Source organism: Zootoca vivipara, chromosome 3 (assembly GCF_963506605.1).
Source record: "Zootoca vivipara chromosome 3, rZooViv1.1, whole genome shotgun sequence".
Taxonomy (NCBI): domain Eukaryota; kingdom Metazoa; phylum Chordata; class Lepidosauria; order Squamata; family Lacertidae; genus Zootoca; species Zootoca vivipara.
Genome location: NC_083278.1, coordinates 102259213 through 102284203, shown reverse-complemented (window position 1 = coordinate 102284203; position 24991 = coordinate 102259213). Strand labels below are relative to the sequence as shown.

Genomic DNA, 24991 nt, shown 5'->3' with positions numbered 1-24991 from the left:
GCTCTTGTTTTGCCAAAGGCTTTAATGCTCAATCAGATAGGCATACAGGTTACAAGGGTCAGCAGCTTCATAAGAGGTTCAGATACCGTGTTTCTCATAAAATAAGACACCGTCTTATATTTATTTTACTCAAGAAAATAAGCCTATGGCCTATTATTTATTATTTTACTAACCGGTAAGTTGCTGCTGCTGCTCAAGCACCGACAAAGCGCCCAGCAGCGCGTGCCGCATGGAGCCCCGAGCCAGCGGGACCCGCTGAAGCGCCGACAAAGCGCCCGGCAGCGCTGCGCAGAGCGCCCCGAGCCGCAGGAGGAGGAGAATTCAAAGTGCTACAGAGCACTGCTGGGTCCCGCTGGCTCGGGGTGCTCCGCATGGCGCTGCTGCGCTCTTTGTCGGCTCTTCAGCGGGGCCCGCAGCACGCACCGCGTGGAGTCCCGAGCCAGCGGGACCCAGCAGCGTGCCCCACTGAAGCACCGACAAAGCGCCCAGCAGCGCCACGCGGAGCACCCTGAGCCAGCGGAACCCAGCAGTGCTCTGTAGCACTTTGAATCCTCCTCCCCCCCCTGCAGCTCGGGGCACTCTGTGCGGCGCTGCTGGGCGCTTTGTCAGCGCTTCAGCTGGGTCCCGCTGGCTCGGGGCTCCACACGGCGCGCGCTGCTGGGTGTTTTGGCGAGGCCCTCCAGAACTGCACTTAGCACTACGGCTTATTTTCGGGGTATGTCTTAGATTTTTTCAACGCATGAAAATCGTGCCATGGCTTATTTTATAGGCACGTCTTATTTTATGAGAAACACGGTAAATGCCTAAATGCAGGCTAAGATGTTGCTTCAACAAGTACCTTCCTTTTGAAGTGTGGGGTGGGCACAGCTATTTGTGTGGCAAGTGGCTGGGGTCCAAGACTGGGCAAGCAAATGAAACCTATTGCGTGAGTTGGGCTCCGTAATATTTGTTTGCTCTGGTGACTCCATGTTGATGGAGGCGTCAAAACGTACCCTCAGTTGTCTCCTCAGAAGTGGGAGGCTCGTCACCGACAAGAGGAAGTGTTAAAGTTGGAGTTTCCAATGTTATAGGAGTATTACGTTTTTCGAACAACTTGCTTGGTCCCTACCCTGGCTCCAGATTCCCTAAGCTTCTAGGTCCCTTCCTGGGATCAGACACTTCTTGGGGTCCCGGTTCTACTTCTCTCGTTCCACTATGAAGTTCCCCAGGGTCCTTCAGCTCCAATTCTCTGAGCTCCTCTTACCCTTCAAGGGACTCATGACAGGGTGGAATTTAGCATAGATTTTAGAAGATTATTCTGTGAGCACAAACATTTCTACAGTACTTGCTTGATGGAATGATCTCCCCATGTCCTGTTCTGGGGGTTCTCCTGACCCTCCAGAGTAAGCTTGGTGGACGCACAGCTGTAGCAGAGGGGGAGAAAGCCCTGTTGCACTAGTAGGAGTCCTTATCCTGGCTTTCACTACAGGTTAGTTGAACTGGCCCTAAATCTACAGCAACAGTGCTTCGTGGAATTTTCTTCCTTTACATTAAAAAATCACCATTGATTTTCATGCTAAATAAAAAAGAGTGTATTTAAAACATTAACCATGTTATCTACAAATGAATGTCCTGTGTTGGATGAGAATTCCTCCTTACTTTACAGATAAAGAGTGGAAATAATGTATCATTAGTTGTTTCTTCCTGTGGTTATTATTAACACAGCCCAGAAATTTATCTGTTTGGAAGGTGCATTGCTAAACTGTTAACATATATTTTATGCTTCTGGCCTCAACGCCTGACTCTTTGTACCAGTCATATGAACTTGATATTTTGAAGCAGAGGAGAATTATTTTCAACTGTCCCCCACATCCTGATCTGACCCACCAAAGCCCTCCAGGCTCTATTCCCGACCACTGAATCTGTCCTGGTCTGTCCATGGACCTCTCCCCCCAGCAGACATTTTTTTATAAAAGAAATCCACAGATTGACAGCTCTAGGCACAGATTGAAAATAAGCTCAAAAAGTGGTCATTTGAATCTGCTGCAGTTCATGAATATTAGGTCATTCATGCCTTGTTAAAGGTAAAGGACCCCTGACAGTTAAGTGCAGTTGCGAACGACTCTGGGGTTGCGGCGCTCATCTCGCTTTACAGGCTGAGGGAGCCGGCATTTGTCCGCAGACAGTTTTTCCCGGGTCATGTGCCTAGCATGACTAAGCCACTTCTGGCGAAACCAGAGCAGTGCACAAAAACGCCATTCACCTTCCCACTGGAGCAATACCTACAGTGGTGCCTCGCTTAATGAATGCCCTGCTTAACGAAATTTTCGCTTAACGAAAGGTTTTTTCTAGGGGAGGTTGCCTCGCTAAACAAATTCGTTTTCGTCTAGCGAATCGCGGTTTCCCATAGGAATGCATTGAAATTCAATTAATGCGTTCCTATGGGCAAAAAAAATTCCAAAAAAAATTCAATGCATTCCTATGGGATTTGCTAGATGAATTTTTTCGTTATAAGAAAAGACCCGTGGAACGAATTAAATTTGTACTGTAGATAAACTGTATTTATCTACTGGCCTTTTTGGGGGGTGCTTTCGAACAGCTAGGTTGGCAGGACCAGGGACCGAGCAACGGGAGCTCACCCCATCGCGGGGATTAGAACCGCCGACCTCCTGATCAGCAAGCCCAAGAGGCTCAGTGATTTAGACCACAGCGCCACCTGCGTCCCTTCATGCCTTGTTAGTACTGGTTTATTTAGTTTCAGCTGGCATTTCCATGGTGCAATTGCTATACTACTTTTGTCTCCTAATGCGGTGCCTAACTGAAGGAGGTGTGCTGGTTTGGTATGCAGAGCAAGCAGAGGGAGATCGATCAACAACCCAATAGACAAAGATACCCCAGATAAATGTTGAGTGATGCCTGTTTTAAGGCAGTACCATGTGCAAGGACTTTACAAGATAAAATTTAGGTTGCCCTTTGAGTTTTTGCTTCTTTTAATTATATGGGCAACTCAGCTTCCAAATTATTGTGGGCAGAGCTCTCAAAATACAAGCAATCCATTAAAATTTTGAACAGGCGGCAGCCCTGGGTCCTGATGATAGAACAGACAGTCAAATGAGTTTTGGGGGAATTGCAACTGAAATCATCCCAGACTGCATCCTATAAATGTCTGAGTACAACCTGGGGGGGGGGTAGCAAGCATGTAAAAAACCCCAACTAGACAGTGTTTCTGAGATAGACCTGGGATTCATCCACGCACCAAAGGAATATACTGAGATGGAAAAGATATCCAAAAAAGCACCTGATAATTGGCATCTCACAATCAGTGGTGGTGGTTAGTCTGAACTGAATGAAATGCAAATTTCCAGCTTACTAGGGACTGAATATTCCTTAGATGTGTCATCCTTACATTTGATTTTTCCAGAACCTGAATCCTGTGAAGTATCAGTAAAGAATTTCTAAGGGGGATTCTTTCCTGGGCAGTCCGATGAGAAGCAGACATTCCAGAGGAGAGGAGGCCACAGCAGAGGTGGGGACTCTAGCTGTCACCTAACCCAGGATCTTGCCACATGAAAATAAATATTTGAAGATAAAAATAGAAATAAGGACTCATTCTTAGCTTGCTGCTGTCCCTCTGCTTCAGTGACATAAAATTAATCAATCTGTGGTTTCTGCAGAACCTGACAACTTTTAAAACACCATGTCATTATTAAATGTTTTGATGTCTGCTTTACTCTTGCATCATGCTCATTACTTTTGTCTTTGAGGCTTTTTAAAAATACCGCACAAGTCTGCTACTTGATTTTGTACAGAAAAAAATAGCATAGGTTGAGAATGGGAATTTCTAAATGTGCTTTGCCTGTAGTATTCTGACTTGGTTCACATATCAAAAGTCATGGCTTATTGTGAATGCATGCAGGTTCTGGAAGAAGGGTTTGCAGTAGTTTCACTCCTCTCATTGTTTTGCTGTTGCATCACTCTGAGCTAAACCATGGTTTGGCTTAGCATGTCACCTGGGCTCATGGTTTAGCTCCTTGGACAAGCAACAAGCTGATCATTAGCCTGGAGAGAGTTGAACCCTGAGCTAGGTTCAGATGCCATGCTAAGGCAAACTATTGCTTTACTCATCATGATACAGCAGCAAAACTAGAGAGGAGCAAAGTGGCCATGATCTCTCTGGGAACCCATGTGCTTGCATGTTCATACTAAAACAGGCCACTGAGATCCAGTGTGGTGGAGTAAGAAGTATGTTGGTCTTGCACTCAGGAGACCTAGCCTCAAATCTCTGCTTGGCCATAAGGCTTAGTGTGTGACCTTGAGCTAGTCATATTCCTGGCCTAACTTACTATGCAGGGGACTTGAGTAAGGTGTCTGTGGCAGAGGACTACTAAAATTTTGTATAGTGTAGTGTCAGGATATACATGTAATAATAGTAGCCCATGCTGTAATGCATTGTTGTTGGGCTCTGAACCACACTATTCTTCATTTGCAAAAACACTGCTCGGGCTGTTACTTTATATAGTTGTTCCCTCTATTGCCGTTTCTCTCTGTACTCCATCCAAGAAAAGAAAGCACCTCTATGCATTTTTGGAGATGCACAAAAGCAAGAATCTTGGCTTAAAATCTGCATACAATTTTCTGCTCTTTCTACCCTTCTTGCTTTGAGAAGGGATCAATACTCTTAAAATAAACTCATATTGTTGAGAATTCTCACCCTATTCTCCAGATAGCTGGATCAGGTATGTTCCCCTTCCCCTCCTCCTGAGCTCCTTAACAACAACTCCTTGGCTCACATAAATCAGTTTAAGTAAAATAAGTAAGTTATTTATTTTGGGTGGGCAAATACTGGTGATGAATCTCTGGGGTGGTCATGATTTCCAACAATTTGAATAAACATTGATTGTTCTAATTCTTAGGCTTCCTGAGGTGAGGATGTATCCTGAAATAAACTGGGATATTGCACTTCTTCAGAATTGTGCATAAAACACTTGAGTGTTTTCCAGGACCTTTAGTAAGATGGTGAGAGCCAGACTTCCATAGCTTTGTTCTGCTGAATGGAGGCAATAGAGCATTCTGAAGAGATTTTGGATATTATTTTTTATATTTTGGCTGTGTTTGGGCAAATGCTGCAGCAGACTCAAAGTGAGAGAGAATTAACATAGGAAAGGCATGTTGAACACCACAGATTCCATATTTAAAGCTTTTTATTCTAACAGATGTTCGAAAATTGCTTAAAGCTATAATACGGAAAATAGAATGTTCTTCATAAAAGACCCTTCTTAATTGCATTATGATCTATAATGTTCCAAAACTGGATCTCCATTCTACTGTTCCTTGAGAGAACCCTGCTAATTATTTAATACAGGGTTGTAACCTGCATTTGTTTAGCTGTTTCCCATGTAGGATATATCAGCTGATTTCAGTACTGTTCTGAAAACAATTCTCTCCTAGAGGCTTTTTTAGAATCCCAGCTTCTTCCCTGCTGCCTGTTCTAGCCAGTTGCTTATTTTGAAGCTAATTACTTCTATTATATGGTTTTTCAACTTTGTTCAGAAAGAGGCAACTGCTATTGATAGATAGCAATTGCATGAGCTTTCTTGCAAGGCTAACTTAAAAGCAAGGTATCCCACACTAACACTTAAGTGCTCTTGTCTACATCTGGCTGGATATAATCTATGAGTTGATGCCTGGCAGATAAATTATTTTGGGCATCATTTCAGTTCAGAAAGTCCATTTCTTAGTGCACACTACACACACAAAATGTGTGTTGCTGCTTAGAGTATCTCCCAGGCAACTGGTATTTAGTAAGGGTGACAGGGAGGCAGCAAAAGAGAACCCATTAAGTTCTCTTGCCAATGTTTGCTTGCTTAATTCCCTGAATGAAATTGAATGAAGAGAGAATATTCATTTTGCAAGCTTAGCACTTGAAATGTCAGACAGGTGCTGGAATTCTTGAAATGGTGAGTTAGGCGAATAAACACCCAAGCCTATCCTTTGACATAGCTGGGATATTTACAAGAATGCAGAAAAAGCAGCATAGGGAAGGAGAACAAGGAGGGGGGTGTTATAAAGAACGTGGGGTTTATCTTGACACTTAAACTATACTGGTGTCAATATTTGTCATTATGCATTACAAATATAAAATAAACTGAGCAATGGCTGATGCTGTCAGAGACAGCATGCCACTGAATACCAGTAGCTAGGAATCACTGGCAAGCAGAGTGCTGTTTTTTTCAGGTCCTGTTTGCGTGCTCCTCACAGGCATCTGGTTGGCCACTGTGAGAACAGCATGCTGGACTAGATGGGGCATTGATCTGATCTAGCAGAGTTCTTGTTATGCTGTGCCATATAGTAGAAGCTGCTGGCAAGTCAGCATCTTTACCTTGAAGGGCATTGGCTTCCTGCCCTGAAAATGATTAAATTGTGTGAAAATCAGTTAGATTTGCAGAGGCTGTTCTGTAGGCTCCAGAGGATTCAATAAGTTCCTAGGAACTTTACTGACAGTCCCATATCCCTGTGCCCTCCAGTTGTTTTAGACCACAACTCCCATCATCCTTGATTATTGGCTGTGCTAGCTAGGGTCTTGGAATAATTTTACTCAAAATACCTGGAGCTGGGTTAGGGAAGGCTGTCGTAGAAGATGTGAGATACTGTTCAAAGCTTGCTAAGTAGCTTCCTGTAAAAAAAGGGACAGTTTATTTCATTTTAAAAAGTTATTATTTTAAAATCAAACGTAACCGTCAATATACTTAATAATGAATAAATCAGAGTAAAAGTAAGATATACATACATACATACATACATATATATCACACACACACACACAATAAGTTTATAATAAACAACTTAAAACCTCAACAACTTAAGTCCAGGGTACTTTAGGGACCACCTGAACTCTTCTAGCCCACATCATCTGTAGGAATGATCCTACAGGAATGATCATCTTTAGGAATGTCACTGGTTGTCCCCTTAGTTGTTGAGGCTTAGTGACATCAACACAAATCTGAACCCTTTGAGTTATTGGCCCAGGCTTGTAGAATTGTCCTTTGATAGAGATTCAGCAGGCACCTTCTTTATTGACCTTTAAATGTTTGCTAAAAACTTTTTTGTACTGCTAAGCTTATGCAGACTGTTAAGAAAAGCATTGTAACAAATGATGAACCATTATTTTCATTCTTTATGTGGTTTTTACTTTTTATTTTGGGACGTGGGTAGCGCTGTGGGTTAAACCACAGAGCCTAGGGCTTGCCGAACAGAAGGTCAGCGGTTCGAATGCCCGTGACAGGGTGAGCTCCCGTTGCTCAGTCCCTGTTCCTGCCAACCTAGCAGTTTGAAAGCATGTCAAAGTGCAAGTAGATAAATAGGTACTGCTCCGGCGGGAAGGTAAACGGCGTTTCTGTGCGCTGCTCTGGTTCGCCAGACCCGGAAGCTGTACGCCGGCTCCCTCGGCCAATAAAGCGAGATGAGCACCAGAACCCCAAAGTCGTCCGCAACTGGACCTAATGGTCAGGGGTCCCTTTACCTTTACCTTTTTACTTGTGTGTGTGTATTCCATAGAATTGGTGCCACTATTTGAGAAATCTATGTGCCTAGTGGCCATTGAACCAAATAGGCAGCCAGTGTAGATTAACAGAACCAGAGTAATATGATCTGAACCATAACTTTGCCAACAATCTGATGGCAGCAAAATGCCACCTTTTATAGGCCAAAAATTGGTGCAGTGGGGGATTTCTGCTTATCATTGAAGGTGGAGCCTGTGACTCTTATGGGGAAATTTACTGTAGCTCCCTTGCTGCAATCAGATGGCAACCACTATCTCCTCTGCCCACCCTACCCCCAATCTGTGGGGGAACTATGGTGACTACTAGCTAGAGCTAAAGTACTCCAGTATGTTTTATTTACCCTCGCTCATAAACTACAAAAAGGAAGAAAAACATTTACCCCCCCACCCCCCCAACAAAAAACCCTCCAAAACTCAGGCTAAACTTTTGGCACTCCAGATGTTTGGCCTAGCTATAATTTTGCACCAGCTAATTTTCTGAACTCTCTTTAAATTAGACCCACATCAAGCATGTTACAGTAGTCTGAATTGGAGGTTACTAAAGGATGAATAGCTATGGCCAGGTCTCACTTTAATAAAGACAGCTTTATTAATGAAATCTGACCTCTACCTATTACAACTGCTACACAAATCTCCATGCCTTTCAAGGGAAGCTGCACAGTTGTAGGGCTAGTTGGATTGCTTTTTCAGGATTAATGTCTTTCTTCCCATCCAATTTAGAAGATTATCAAAGAACCAATACTAGAGAAGTAGAATTTTTGAAGGCTTTAGAAAGATTTAAATGGAGCACAGAGCTGCTGTTCTCTACTTACAGAAAAATAAAAAATAATTTCTCTCTAATTGCTCACTAGCTCCCTTGAGGATTCAGAAAATGTTTTTTGTAATGAGGAACCTTCACTTCTTGAGGGTTAGTTTGCTTACATAACGTTTTGTAGGGAGACAGTGTTATTTTATATAAGTAGTGTAATGTATTTCATCATTGATTTATAGCTGTAAACTGCTTAGAAGCTGTTTGGGCATATGTGTCTCTGTGTGTGTGTACACACACACACACACACACACACACACACACACACACACACACACACGTGTATGTGTGTGTGTGTGTGTGTGTGTGTCTGTATGTATATGTATATGCGCACCTGTCAAGAGTGCTGTGTGAAAAATGTATACCACCCTTCATAATATTTATCACAGACAGATTACACAGGCATGTAATGTAAAACAAAAGAATAATAAAAAATACAATAAACCAATACATAAATTAAAATAACAGTTAAAACTGTGCATTAAAATATAGCATCCTCCAAATGCTATTTCAAAATGTAACCCATTAAAAGGCCTGCGAGTATTAATATGGATTAGCCTGATGCTGAAAAGACAATAAAGTGGGTGCCAGATAAACCTCCATGAGGAGGGAGTTCCACAGTTGAGGTGCCATAGATGAAAAGGCACTGCCTGCTTAATTTTTGATGGTGGTGCCATTCTGAGAAGGGCCTCAAAGTGGAAGGCGTTGGTGCTTGGACAGTTGATATGCAAGACCCTTAAGAATTGAGTTTCCAAGCTTTAAAGATGCAAACCGACTCCTTGAGTCAGGCATCCCCAAACTGCGGCCCTCCAGATGTTTTGGCCTACAACTCCCATGATCCCTAGCTAAGAGGTCCAGTGGTCAGGGATGATGGGAATTGTAGTTCAAAACATCTGGAGGGCCGAAGTTTGGGGGTGCCTGCCTTGAGTGTATATTTATCAGAACTGGTGGAAGATGTTCCCAGCAAGTTCTCCTAGTCAAAATCCTGGCTGCTATATTTTGAACTAATTGCAGCTTCTGAACTATCTTCAAGGAAGGCCCCACATACAACACATTACAGTTGTCAACACAAATGTTACCATTTATTGATAAATGCTGCCCGACTTTTCCTATCCAGAAGAGGATTCCAACTGGCATACCAGCTTAAGATGGTAGAAACACCCAAAGCTGAAAACTCCCACTGTTCAAGCAACAAAGCTGGTGTGAACCAGATCTTTCAAAGGGAGTGCACCCCTGTTCAATGCAGGTTGAATCTCTCCTTCCGAGTCTAGGGAAGCAGCCACACACAGTGCTTTCATTTTATCAGGAATAAGTTTCAGCTTATTGGCCCCCAGCCAGTGTTTTAAAATAGCAGTTTAAAAATCATGTATAGCTTAGCAAATAAAACCTTGAAATATTATGCATTACACGTGATCAAACCCAGTTGCGGGGAATAGACAAGGACAAATGAATATAAGCTGTCCATAGCCAACAACAGGAAAGGCAGCAGAAACAAGGACGAACCCTAAGTTTGCATTCTTTGAAACGAGAACCATCCAAATTAACAGCACTTCTGAGTAAGCATGGTGAGGACCTGGGTTGAAACCTGTATTTTACATAACTGTTTATAGGGCCTCTTAGTCCAAAGAAGACTGATATACCGAGGGCTGAAGCAGTTCTGAACATATTCTTTTCTCTGCTTGGCTGTCTCATGGAGATAGCCATTCTTAAAGCTCACACTCTAAAGAGCACACCTTGGATCTTGCTGTGTGCGGGACCTGGCAATCCTTGGTCAGCTGAGTGGCTGTTTCAAGAGAAGTCATCTGTTTAGTTCAGTGAGATCATTTATGCTCTTGGAACAGATTTAGCTCTTAGGGTGTTGCTGTCACCGTTGTGGTACTCGGACAATATCCAAGAAGTTGGCTCCGGCCTGTCTTTTGAGTTGCTGGCTTTCAATTCCCCACCGCCTCCCCCAAAGCACCCTGCATGGTGTAAGCCAGTAACTTTTCACTACTCACTACTTTTAAGTTTGTGCTGCGGACTCACAGCATGGATGCTTCTGCTAATTTTGTGCATGAAGACCGCTGAGGATTTTGTAAAGAGGGCAATTGCTTGCGCCAGCAAGGCTTGTTGCAAGCTGCGCTCTGACCCCGAGGTGAGTTTGCCACCTTCCTAGTGCTACTTCCTTTCACTGGGTCTAAACTGGGGTTGTTTCACCAGCATGATCTGCCTGTGATGACCTGCATTAATTCTTTTATGTTTTTCCTCTCTCCCCTTTCGTGTGTATGTGTTTTCCCTCTTCTTCCTTAGATAAATGGCTCGTTTAAATTGGGAGCTGCTACTAAAATATTCTCTGGCTGGCAAATGCAGTGCCTAGCAGCTGCTATCAAGGACGAACCAATCATGAGTGGGGGAGGGGAGCAGGTCGACATTCTGCCGGCCAACTATGTGGTGAAGGACCGTTGGAAAGTGGTGAGTATTTTCCTCTCTCTGCATCTCTTCTAGCCATGATGGAATGTCTTATTCTCAAGCTACCCTTTTACATGGGTTTGTTCCAGTTACCTGAATCCTGCTCTGTGTGACTGGCTGCTTTGATGCCTCTAGGAGCTTGTGAATACTTGGTTTCAGTGGGGTTTTTTATAAGAAGGAAGGAAGGAAAGAAAGAAAGGTCTTAATTGTAACGAACGTACCATTGACCAGTGGCTCATTGTAATGAATTCACCAGGCACTCTTCAAATGATGTTGGGACTACAACTCCTCACATCCCTGATGATTGGCCATGATGACTGGGGCTGATGGGACTTGCAGTCCAACAACATCCAGAGAGCAGAAGTTTCTGCATGCCTGATTTAAGGAAGCTGCAGCTGGTGGAGAACATGGTGACTTATCTTGTGCTGAGAGAGGTGTGGGAGGCAGGTCAACTGGAGAGTATTGCATCACTGCTCCAGCCACCAGTACTAGTTCCCTGTTGTCTTTGGACAGATTCCAGTGTTGATTTTTAACATATAAAGGCCCATATAAACATTTCTCTTTACCCAGGCCTTTCATCATTAAATATGGCCTGTTAAAGCTGGGTGGGTGGGATCATTATGATTATTTCATTATTATGTTATATGTTGTTATACTTTTTATTACATTTTTATTATTGATGCTCTGAAAAATGTGTTCTTAATGTTGTACACCACCCTGGGATCTTTTGATAAAGGGCAGAATATAAGTTGAATAAATAGTAGTAGTAGTAGTAGTATAAATAATAGTGGTGGTATAATAAATAATAATAATAATTGCCTAGACCCAGCATATCTTAAGAAACAGCGAATTCCATTTTCTACCATCATGTTTCCTCAGACTGATTATACTGTATTGGCCCAAATATAAGCTGCACTCCCCCCCCCCAATTCTGATCATGAAAAGTTAAAGTGCGGCTTATATTCGTGACCTTATGCCACCAGCAAAGCAGCACAGCTCCCCCCCCCCAACCCAGGAAGCAGCCCGGCAACATGGGGCAATGGCGTCCAGTCTGCCTGCTGCTCCCAAGGCTCCCCCTAGCCGCCAAATTTTAAAAGTGTGGCTTATTTGGGGGTGCGGCTTATATTTGGGCCAATATGGTATGTACATCCTTAATAATGCCATCAGAATGAGAAACAAAGACAGTGTGCCCATGCAGAGATTGATTCTAGGTGGCTGTTCTGCAACTCTATAGCTCCTTTCTATTTAATCTCTACCTGTGGGGCCATAATTACTATAGCAGCAGCTGGATAATCTTAAGTGCTGTCAAAGTTTTTTAAATGTATTGTTTGTTTTACTTATTTTTCAAGCGGGTCCTGCAATAAAATGTTGCAGTGCAGAGTACTCCTGTTCAGGATGCCATCTAGGCCCTTTCCCATGATACTCCATTCCACTCCCCCACCCTCAGTTTTCCAATCCGTTCCCCCACCCCACCCCAACTATCATGTCATAGCCACTGAATATGCTTGATCTTCATTGGGATGATTCAAGTCTTCCTTGCTTGGTTCCGCCCCCCACTCCTCGCTCAAAGTTTTTTCGTAGTTCTGTAAACCTTGGAGCTGTCCTCAGCCTGTTGATATTCCCTCTTTTGTGGGAATGCCATTTTAGTCACATAAGAATTGGCACTTGGGAAAGGGGGGTTTGTTATTAGTATGGAATAACCTCAGTTATTACTTTCTCTAATTTGATGATGATATAATTATTCAGATTGGCACTTCCTTATAAGCTTTTGCAACCAGAGCCTTCATAATGCGCCTTGTGGAACAGTGGGTGACTACTTTAGGTCTGTGTGTTCAAGCTGAATTTCCCTGTGTCTGCCCTTCTGATTGTTAGGGAAAATTGAACTCTGAGGAAAAGAGTCTGTGAAGTGGGTTGTATATTTCCTCTGAATTGCTTCATGTAAGGAGTCCCTTTCCGGATACTGCTAAGACAAGTTCAAACTGGTAGACTTGTGTGCTGCATGCGCAACAGGGCTGCAAACAGCAACAGCAGAAAGAAATGACCTGAACTGCCTTCAAGGAAGAAGGAATGGATGATTCCTTGTTTGCCCTCCCCTCCTCCCTTTGTCATTCATATCCATTAGGGCTGCATTCATCCATTCACTTAATATTTATCCAATTAAGAGATTTGCTGTACCACCCATCTGTGCGCTGTCAGGCCCTTCTCTCCCAGTCAACACCATAAGGGAGCGTTTTTACAACTGGTTTATCTTGAGAAAATAGTAGAGCTAGCTGCTCCCTTTGAAACAGGAAACAACACCTTACCATGCATTCATTATGCTTTTCACCAAATCTTACAGGAGAGCTGACAGAGTGATAGATGGTGTGGGTAGTGACTTCACCATGTCCCAAATGTAATGTTGCTGCCAGGTTTCTGCTTGGTGCACTGCTGCTTGTCCTATTTCTGTCTAGCAACTAATGCAGCAAGCCTCTGCTCTCTCAGCTAATAAATGTGCAACATCTCAGTGAGGTGCAGGTATCTTGTACTTTTTCGGATTTGTCTGCAACAGGGTAATTGGGAGCTGTTTTTTGCTTTCCATCCACACTGTTTGTGTTCCTTCAGAATACATGAACTGCAGCTGAGGAGGTCAACTGCTAATGTGGCTTTCATGCTTGCTGGGTTCTGAAGTGTCTGGCACGCTGCCAGCAATATCAGCTTCTGTTGTATTCAATTGTTCAGTGGCACACTGAATTAAGCATATTATTTTTGTAGGTAAAGGCTCAATATGCCAAAATTAAGATTCTTGCTGTTTCTTGCACCGAAAGGATGCTAGCTTTTCAAAATGTTTAAATGAAAAATGCTTAAATAAAACCTTCATTTAAGCATTTTTCATTTAAGCATTTTGAAAAGCTAGCATCCTTTTGGTGCAAGAAACAGCAAGATTCTTTGCACATCCTGATCTCACTTTCTGTTCCCTTTCCCTTATCATGTTGCCTCAGGGGACTTGTCCTTCAAAAAATCTATATAATCTGCATAGTCCTGAGTTAAGTTAAAATATTATGCTTTTCCATTAAAATCTTTTGAGCTTGTATGCAATCATGAATTGGACTTTGGGTGTAGGTTTTAGCTTAATTACAGGGATATTTATTGCAAAGTGCAGTTGATTTGTTGTGTCAAAGGGATCCGTGGATTTCACTTTATGTTTTATATTTACTCTTGTGTCAGAGTGATAGATTTCTATTTCTTCGGTTACATGTGAAAGCTGTCTAAAGTGCCATATACTAGTTTATGATAATAAGCAATTTTTCAAATTGCTTTAATAAACCTTTGTTTAATTTCCTTGTTTGCCCACTACAGCAAAAATTCTAGCAGTATAGGTGTGAATGAGACTCCTTGGGTACCTGCAGTACAAACTTAAGCCATCATTTCCTCTCCCGTTTATGGATTTTGTTTGAAGTGAGAGAACAGCAAGGTGTGTGGTGGTTGTACAGTGGGTGATGACAAGAACAAGTATGGTGGCAGCAGCAGGAGGAAAGCTGCATTTCCCATTTCTCCTCAAACAGCAAAATGGGACATGCCACCCTGGCTGCCAATATCTTTTGAAGTGGAACATAGAATCATAGAGTTGGATGGTACCCACAAGGGTCATCTAGTGCAATGTTTCCCAACCTTGTGCCTCCAGCTGTTTTCGGACTACAATTCCCATCATTCCTGACCACTGGTCTTGCTAGCTAGAGATGATGGGAGTTGTAGTCCCAAAACATCTGGAGGCACAAGGTTGGGAAACACTGATCTAGTGGTCCAACCCCCTACAATGCAGGAGTCCCAGCTGAAGCATCCATGACAGATTGCCATCCAACCTCTGCTTAAAAACTTCCAAGGAAGGAGTGTCCACCACCTCTAATGGGAGTCTGCTCCACTGGTGAACAGTTCTTATTGTCAGAAAGTTTTTCCTTATGTTTAGTTGGAATCCCCTTTCTTGTAAGTTGAAGCCATTGGTTCGAGTCCTGCCCTCAAGAGCAGGAGAAAACAAGCTTGCTCCATCTTCCATGTGACAGCCCTTGATATATTTGAAGATGGCTATCATAGCTCCTCTCAGTCTCCTCTTTCCCAGGTTAAACATACCCAGCTCCTTCAATCATTCCTCATTAGGCTTGGCCTCTAGACTCTTGATCATCTTAGTTGCCTTCTTCTGCACACATTCCAGCTTGTCAACATCCTTTCTAAATTGTAGTGCCCAGATTTGGACACAGTATTGCAGGTGTGGTCTGACCAAGGCAGAATAGAGTGGTACTATTACTTCCTTTGATCTGGACACTATATTTCAGTTGATGCAGCCTAGAATAGCATTAGCTTTCTTTGCTGCTGCTTTACACTGTTATTTCTGTTTAAGTCTTATCTCCATCTCTCCCTGATCAAATCTCTGATAAAAAATCAATGCGTAAGTTGATACTCCTGACTTCGACTCAAACTGTGTCTGTAAGCCAGTGAATGAAGACTGGTGCTATGTCTTAATTGTTGTTTACTTCAGTGGCAAAGAAATGTATTTAGCTTTTTGAGCCAGCACAGATAGCTCCCTTAAGAACATAATAACATTCCAGCTGGATCACACCAAAGGTCTGAATTTGGGAATGGGCATTTTTATGAAAACTGATTACACAATTACCAAGGAGTTGATGGCATTTAGGATAGAGGAAAGGATATCCGTATTCCTCACTCTCTTTCTCTCTCCCACCTGAGTGTGATTTCTGCTCAGCAGTAAACTTAGATCAGGCCTTTTAAAATTGTCCTGACCAAAAATTGGAAGCCTTTTGAGATCTTTAGTTATAAGGTCATCCAGTTGCCTTGAACTGGACTTCCCTTGGCTTTCCTGAAGAAAAGGGCGAGAGGGAAGCCATTGGGAATTAACATTTTGAGCAGTACCTGAATGGGAAGGTAGACAGAGCACTGCAACCATCAGAAGAGATCAGGTGTCCAGTGTCCTTTGAAGCTTGCAATGCTCCAGGCACTTGCCAAAGGGTTCACAGGGAAGATGAGTTTTGATCAGTGTGTTGAAGTGGCAGGGATATATGACATTATACATGTACTGCTGTGGGAGGGAGTTCCAGGTCACCTAACAATTACTGCTGTTCGAAGCAACTTGTTTATTTGCCCAGTTATTCTAGCTAAGGTCATCAAATGAGTGGAAAGCCCAAATCTGCAGGAATGTTGTACAATTCCTGCGGATGACTTGGGAGCAGGGGTCTTGATAACGTAACTGTAACAAGATGGCATTTTAAAAGAGGAAAACTATACTTCTGGAGGGGACAATATGAATATCTGAAGATACTTCTTCCCTGTTCTAAATGTTTGCTCTTAAGGAGGAAGGCAGTGGTTGGCAGTTTGTTTCCTAATAAAAGCAGGTAGGGGAAAGGTTAAGTGCCTGCTCCGAGTGTTGCTTCCCCATTTTTAGGAGTTCTCCGTCTATAGGTTCACATATCTGCATACAATACCTGCAATTTGGGCCTTTTGTTAATGGCTGTTTCAGCTGAACTCCAGATGACATTAGTTAACATGACAATAATAAGAAGTTTGCCTGCAGTCATCCAGCTTCACTTTTGGACAAATGTGTTCTGAGGCAGGCCCATTTATGTTCAACGTATGAATCCCTAGGGCAACCAGGAAGAAATAATTAAAATGAAGCAGCAGCAACTGTACCAGATGGTTGCTGAGCAGGTGCTTTTGCTTGAACTGATGATTGATAGTCCAGAAGAGAAGGATAGCCTGAGGGAAGGAAGGATGTCACCAAAAATATTTCAAAAGTACCCTAATGATGTACAGTTGGGGAATAAAAGATAGTGTGTGCCCAAATGGGATATGTTAAGCACACCACACAATAAAGAATTAAAGACTAAAAGAGTTTTGAAGTAGTACTGGTGTTTATACCTATGAGCGCTACATTTGCCAAACATTTTTGTTAATAAACTGAATAACACTGGACACTGCACTGGGTTTAAGTAGAGAACAATTCTCACAGGGTTTTATTATTTAATTATATTTGTTAGTCGTGTTCCTTACAATGAAACTCAAGGCAGCATACAGTGAGTAGGCCCAGCCCTCCTTCACTAAGCATGCCAATCTAGAACCACCACCTTCCAACTGGGGCCATGCCCATACTTTAAATAAATAGCAATGAATTAATATACAATAAAAGCAGCCTTTCGCTACCTACTTGGCATGAAGGAGTAGAACTTACACACAGACCTGAGCCCTGGCTTATTTCTCTGTCCCTCAGAATTCAAGCAGTGCTCCCACCATCCTTCTGAGAAGGAAGTCCACAGGGTTTTTTGGTGAAATGTTTAAAGCTGATAATAGCACTGGTAAAACTTACAATGGTACTTCATACTTTGCTATACACACACACTCATTCACTACGGTGGCAAGAGACTGTCAATGGATCCCCTTTTGGGATCCTTAATCCCTCCTTCCTCTGGGAGAGTAGCACGAAGACTGCGTAAGGAATCTTTCCTGGCGCCATTTTTATCCTACCTTTCTTCCAAGAATCTCAGGGTAATGCTTATGACCTCCCCCTGCCACTCTTTTATCCTCACACTAGCCATTTGAGATAGTTTAGGCTAAGAGAGACCATTTTTTTGGGTGACTGCCACACATACCCCCAAACCAGAATGGTGCTAGGTCCAAGGCATTGTGGAGAACAAAAGTGTGGCCAGGCTGCCAACATAATTGCCGTTGCAGCTACTTGCAAGACAGAAACTCCAACCACTAGCAGCACACAGAGTATTGTGCTGCTGCTAATAGTGAGCCTAGTCTCTGAAAAACTGCTGGAGAAATTTGGTAAATAATAGAATCGTAGAATTGGAAGGGACCCCAAGGGTCATCTAGTCCAACCCTCTGCAATGTAGGAATCTCAGCTAAAACATCTATGACAATTTGCCATCCAACCTTTGCTTAAAAACCTCCAAGGAAGGAGAATCTACAACTTCCTGAGGGAGACCATTCCACTGTCAAATACTTCTCAATTTCTCTACAAATGGATAGGGTGGAAAAATTTGAGAATTGATTTGTGAACAGCTCTAGTTTTTAAGAGATTTTCCACATAGCACCTTGCTGCACTGTTTTATAAGTGCTGTGATGCTTTTCCAGAAGCACAGGAACTTCACTTGAGAAGTCATGTCATTTTTCCTCATCAGCACATTTTTCTTTGATAATTCTCGCATGTTTACTGTTGGAAGCCAGCCATGTGGACCACACCGGTATTTGGCAACATGGCCTTGCAGAGACCAGCATGGGTTAAATAGTTTCATGTCTTATCAGAATCACTTAAAAATGATGCTTGGACCCCAAATCAGTAGCTTTGCAGACATGGCCCCAAACACTTTATTGATTGTGCCATTTTCATAATAATGGGCTCTGGCTGGGACCTTTCCGTATACAGACATACGTTGGTTTAAGTACGCCTCGGTTTGAGTACTTTCAGTTTAAGTACTCCGCAGACCTGTCTGGAACGGATTAATCCACTTTCCATTACTTTCAATGGGAAAGTTCGCTTCAGGTTAAGTACGCTTCAGGTTAAGTACGGACTTCCGGAACCAATTGTGTTTGTAAACCGAGGTACCACTGTACTTTTCAGTGCTTGGATCTGGCACCATTCCAGCAGTGAAACAGTCACAATTTTTATATCATTTTAATATATCTATCACACTTTCCTCTAGATATTGCATGCTGTCAGTATTTTTGATAAATGGAGATGTTAGTTCTTCTCATTTAACAGGGTGACAGTTCAATTTCTAGTCACTTTCTAATCATTTGAGTTTCAGATTGCTGACAGTAGAGACTGGTAATTTCAAAAAAGAAGGATGGAGAATAGCACACATTTTTGTTTTAAAAAATAAAGACAAAACAGTTTTTGCTACTGAATTTAAAAAGAGAGCACCCTCAGCAATTATTAGAAAATACTTTGTTCTGATGTATTTAATTTTTCCTCTAGAAAATATTTTCAGACTTCAAGTCTGGTAGCCTCCCCACTCCACCCCCCAGCTAGTGGTTCTTGTGCTGCCACAAATTCAGAATATTCCATTATAAAATATTAGAAAACATGATTATTATTTTACTAACTTTCAGATTTCACAATCCCTTGTTTGATCTTAGATGCACTCCTCTAATTTTCTATCATATCCCCTGTAAATAAGACATACAGCAGTGCTTCATTTAAAAATGTTCTTAGCTGTCTTGTGGATCTTTTAGCTCAAAAAAGAGAGAGATAAATATGTAATGTAAAGATGTAATTCAGAGCACAGGAAGAACAGTTTTCCTTGCCTCAAAGATTAGAGCAGAAATACAATGGAATAATTGTGGAAGTAACTGCCATTGAATTCAATGGGAATTATTTTTGAGTGAACTCGTATGGCATTAGGCTATATGCCATCCGACTAGGAATTTTCCTAGTCAACAAAAGTAAGACATGAACACTGTGCAACATTTGCTATCATGTAGTTTGAATTGATGTCCTGATACCCAGCTAGGTCATCCAGTGCAAAGATGAAGATGAACATGTTGCTAGCAGTTTCTCCATATTATGCCAATAACAGTCTTGGTACTTTGTCAACAGACACGGTGTGTTCACATCAGCATTAACCGCCTCAGCTGGGATTACCTCACTGCTGACATAAGTAGTACCACTAAACTAAATGCTGTTTCTTTGGAAGCAGAAACCATGTCCAGACAGGTTGTCCTCTCCATTGCTTAGTCTTGTGATATCTCACATGTTTTTGTCTTGCAGCGAGGGAGTGTTTATATATGCTTTGAATTGCTTTGCAACATCTCCCTGCATCCTAAGAGAGATTTTAATATTCATACTACCTGGAATTGGTATAGTGCAGTAGAATGTTCAGAGTGCTTCATTTACATTCACATACTGTATCTCAATAATTATTAGAACAATCCTGCAAGGTAGGCCAGCAAGATTATCCCTGTGTTGCAGATGGTGTGTTGTTAGTGGCTTCCTGAAGACTACCCAATGAGTTCAAGGCAAAGGCGACATTTTAACCTGCAAGTCCCTTAGCCACTATGTTACATAGCTCCCTGTCTTGAGTTTTATGATGGTAGCCTTTCTATGTATGGCACACAAGGTGACATTGTTCATCACAAAGGTCTGAAGAACCCTCCATGGTGGGACCTATTAGGATAACCCACCCTTGGTGACTTTAAAAAGTTGAGGGATTCCTGAATGCTTTGAAGGATTTTCCAGAAGCCAGAGCTAGCAATCCTGTCAAGGCATTGGTCTTGCTACGGAATGGTGAGATGTGCTGGGCTGTTGACATGGTTGCTTCCAAGTGCCCTTTCTGACACTCTGTAGTCTAGAGAGAGCTCCTCAGTTTTCCAGGGAGCTCCAAGCTATAAAAAAAGTTGGATGAAGGCTAGAACACGTGGTGTAAGACTCAATTTGAAGCTGATCGGACACTTACTAGAGTGCATAGCTATGCCTATTGCAACATGGTAAAGGTGACAAAGAAGGCTTACTTTGCCATCTCCATCTGGAGTAGCCTGCAACGTAGAGGCCTGTTGTGACAAGTTCCCCAGGCATTCTGAGGATAAAATCATCTCTATCTTTAGTTGAATGCTGCTGTTATTGCAGAGCCAGGTGAGGTGTTTGACAGAACATCTCGTGGGATTGGTTTCAGTTGAAGAAGCATGAGGACATGGACAAGATGCTTGCAGCAGTTTGGCCCACAGCATGCTCCTTTGACCTGCCAAGCATAGTTAATTTGAACTAGCCAAGAGGAGTTGGCTGGATGAGTCCAGGGAGTAAACCCATCTTTGCATGGTGGATGGGGCTGGTGCCTTCCTCCTTGAAGGAGGCAGCAGGGTTATATGACGCTTTCCTGTATAGTTCTCCAGTTTCAGGATTCAGGTGAGTTGAAATGCAGTTTGTAAATCCACAAATAATTGTGATTAAGGATCTGCTGGGCTGCTTCTGTTGGTGGCAGCTATGAATTCCTTGTAATGTGAAGTTTGGGCCTCAGTGGTTATATCAGCAAGCTGCAGGTAGCTTACAACATTCGTCATTTGTGTCACTATTTTTGTAATTCAGAAGACTTCCGGCTCAGGAAACAGAGACAATGCTTTAGTGGGGCATTGTTCTGGCCTATAAAACACCATACATCTATCTGAGACTGCAAAGTGACACCACCACTGATTGTAGTCTTCAATTGTCTAGATGATTTATGTCATGTCTTGTAATTAAGTATAATGTTGGCTATGCTGGTTTGATTAGAGTTGGCTGAAAGGTTTTCTTTCACAATTTAGAGTTGACATACCCAGTGGGAACCTCTATCATTGCATATCTTCCCAGCCATGGAACTGGTTAAGTATTTGGTCAGTATAATTTGCTTTAAAAGAGAGAATCCTTGGCAGAGATCCTGCCATAGACGTGCAGATTTTTGTTGTGGGGGGAGGTGGTTCAGTGATCAATAGTTCTTCAAGTCTGCTTGGTCACTTCTTTTTGCCAGCCAGATTGACTGTGATTGACATGATTCAGATGCACACTCCTTTTATTTATATTTGCCCTTGCTGAGCAGGGTTGTCAGCAGTTCATAGTACACTGGCTTTAATATTCATGAAGTTATATTAACATGCTCTGTGATGGAGCCCTAGATAAAAGGTGAAATACGGTTAAGCAAAAGATTGTTCGTGAGCCAAAAGGCAGTCCCAACGAAGTCTAGGATAGCTATTGAAGGGTTGTGAATGGAAACATAACATGTCAGTGCTATAGGAGCAGTGTGTGGAAGGGTGTGGGGTGAAGAGAGAGTGTCAGTAAAAATGTGGTTACTTCTACTCAGTCATAATCTGAGATTCCTGGCTCCCTCTTTAACTGTTGGAAGTCACCAAAGGGCCTTGTTCCTCTCCTTTCCCCACCTCATTATATGTGGCTTTCTAGCAAGGCCACTTTCAAAGCCCCTTGGCTTCAGTTGCAAGGAAGCCTTTACATTGAGCAGGATATTAGTCATAAGGGTCTTGCTCTAGGACAATATAATTGTTTTGTGCCACAATACTGGGAATCTCTCCCCCTCCCCCACTCTACATTTGCCGTTTCCGGGCCAGCTAATGGGGTGGGACCTCTATGGCGAAATTACTGCTTCCCCTGACTCTCCTCTCTGCTTAACCAGACAGGAGTGGAGAAATAGGATTTGGCTGGTTCCCAAGTGCCCCTACCTCCCACCATGGGCCGCTTTGACAGGTGGGTGTCAGGTTAACCAACTTCAAAGGAAATTATCAGGGCAGCACTTATAAGTGTGCTCCAGTTATTTCCTTTCTTCTTTGCAGCCCACCTTAAGTTCAACTGCAGATAAAAAATGTTCCTAACTTTTAGGAGTTGATGAATATCAGGGTGGATTTGATTTAAATCAAACTGATTTAAATCACGATTTAAATCACGATTTAAATCACTAGTCAGTAAGGCTTGATTTAAATCACAGTTGATTTAAATCATAAAGACTAATTCTTGCTGGTATAACTTTATTATGCAAGTAGATGAAGATTTTTAGAATAACAACTTTTCATATTAGTTTTTTTATCCCCAGTTTAATAGGTTAATCATTCATATTTGGACAACTTTACTGTTGTACTTAGGAAGGAGAAAAATAATCATTACCTTAATAATAACAATTTAAATAGATTTATTCAACTGAAACAATAACATTTCAGCAAATGTTATTTGCTTAAACAAACATCCATGTTTGTTAACTAATTTGGCTAAACAAAAACAAAATATATATATTTTAAGAAACTTAGACTGTCAGCCCAGCCTACACATGAAAAACTTAAATACTGTCCAAACAATCAGAAAAATATTGTTTCTATTCTATTCACTGAACTTCATGAAACTTAGCACTGAAGGGGTTGCTTCTGTATTCATAGGTTTGTAGAACAATAGGATTAAGGTCTTTTTCTCAACTCTGTTCATGTTATAACATTTTTGCTGTGAAGAAGAGGCATGTGATCTCTGTTGAGTCAAATTCAGTTTTGAGAACTGCAAAAGTAAACCAAGCACCTGTGATAGTATCTTGTAGGCAGAGAAACTGCCCAATAATCTTACAAAAACCTCTGGAAGAGGTGAATGGATTAATGGAATTTATTTACCCCATAAATTAAACATATACAACCTTATACTACATAATTAAAAAAAACTAATATTTATTTCATGATGGAATAACCTTTGGATGGTAATATTCTTTCCTCAAAAAGCATTTTATTTAAAAAAATCCAATTTAAAGCAAAAAAATCGATTTAAATCAAAAAAATCCGATTTAAATAAAAAAAATCCGATTTTTTTGATTTTTTTAAAAAAATCATTGATTTTTATCCACCCTGATGAATATACCTACATAGCATGGATCAAGAAGGCAACGTAGTACATTGTGATGTGTATTGAGCATATAAGGAGGTAGAAAAGTTGACATTTTCCCTGATTCCAAGTCATCTTTGATGCTTAGCTGCCCAGTGGTGAATGCAAACCTTTGCCTTTCCAACTGTTCAGTGTGGCTCATTCATAGTGGATAGCTTTATTTAAGTTTCCTAAGCTATGGACAGAAGAGAATAAGAAGAATAGTTTTGAATTTCTAGTTTTTAATTATAAGCTTGTTGAGTTTGTCCTTGAACCCCTTTGGACTTAAAACAAACAACTCCATTAGATAAAATGTACCATAGCCGCTAAATCCAGTTAATATTAGGGGTAGCAACTGGCAGCCCACAGGTAATGAGTAGCTCAGGATTGGGAAACTTTTTCTGTGGCGGGTCACATTCCCTTGGTGTAATCTGTCAGAGCAGAGGTAGGCAACCTAAGGCCCGTGGGCCGGATGCGGCCCAATCGCCTTCTCAGTCTGGCCCACAGATGGTCCAGGAACCAGCATGTTTTTACATGAGTAGAATGTGTCCTTTTATTTAAAATGCATCACTGGGTTATTTGTGGGGCCTGCCTGGAGTTTTTGCATGAGCAGAATGTGTGCTTTTATTTAAAATGCATCTCTGGGTTATTTGTGGGGCATAGGAATTCATTCATTCCCCCCCCCCCAAAAAAATTGTCTGGCCCACCACATGGTCTGAGGGGTGGTGGACCGGCCCACGGCTGAAAAAGGTTGCTGACCCCTGTGTCAGAGACTGCATGCTGAGAGTGGAGAGGATCCTTTTCTCCCTCTTGGCTCCCCACACTTGCGTAAAATTAGGCCCGTGGATTACTCACCCAAGCTCTAAGCACTTTGGCCACATAGTTGCCAACCCAATGGAGAAAGGAGAGTCTGGAGGGAGAAGCTGCTAGCAGGTCATACTAAGTAGTTAGCTTTGCCCCCCACCCACCCCCGCCATGATCACTTCTCAAAGTCCCGTCCCCCCCAGTAAAATGTAACTACTGAGCATGATCTTTGATCAGTTCCACAGTGTTAAGATAGGTGCTTGTTTCCATGAATACATGTGTTCAAATTTATGTGTTTATGATATCCTCTCAATCGGTTGATGTCAAGATTATCCTGGTAATAAGAAGTGATTGTAATGGGAAGAAGACCCTCACCCCACCCCAGTAGAAAACTGAATCATACAAAGAGCCTCAAAGTAGACCTTGCTTTTCCCTATAAGGCTTTAAAGAGCAAAGCAGAGGTTCAGGTGGGTTCAGCCGCTGCCCATAAAACACCTTTCCTCTGTGTCCTTCTGTTATTTATCCCCCCCATCCTCTTTTGTGTGTGTTGAAAAGAGCTTGAGGGTGCTGCAGAAGTAGGCACGTATTTTATTTCGAGGCGGCAATAACCAGTGTAAGGCTCTCTGGGAGACAAGGTGTATATTTCATTTTTACCTTACTGTAAAGAGTTGAGCTCAGCACTTTATCCTGAATTGCAATTGACCTGTGTATAGGAAAGTGGCCCCTGTGTTATCCATCTCTTCAGTGGGATTTCACATCACACTTTCAGGTGGTTGTCGTATGGAATGCACTTCTAGCTTGAGGTGGTGGACAGCTCCTTTATGAAAATCTCCCTTTTTTATATCTCCCTTTTTTATAACTAGTTTTAAATGAAACAGGATAAAAATATTATATGGAAGAATAATTCAGGGATACTATACAGAAGAGAAATCATGGGGTATATAAGAAAAACAAAGAATGAAATACTTGGTTTGACAGACCAAGATTAGAGTCCAATCCTATTTACATTTACTTAGAATTAAGTCCCAATTTA

General features: G+C 42.0%; 1 protein-coding gene across 1 annotated transcript in view; it reads left to right on the top strand.

The window, feature by feature from the left end:
• The window catches only part of TTBK1 (tau tubulin kinase 1), a 94743-nt gene that overhangs the window by 6058 nt on the left and 63694 nt on the right, over nt 1-24991 (top strand). The window contains exon 2 of the mRNA XM_060272250.1: nt 10635-10796. Within this exon, the coding sequence (XP_060128233.1) occupies nt 10689-10796 (108 nt within the window). The 5' untranslated portion in view covers nt 10635-10688. The remainder of the gene's footprint in view (nt 1-10634; nt 10797-24991) is intronic.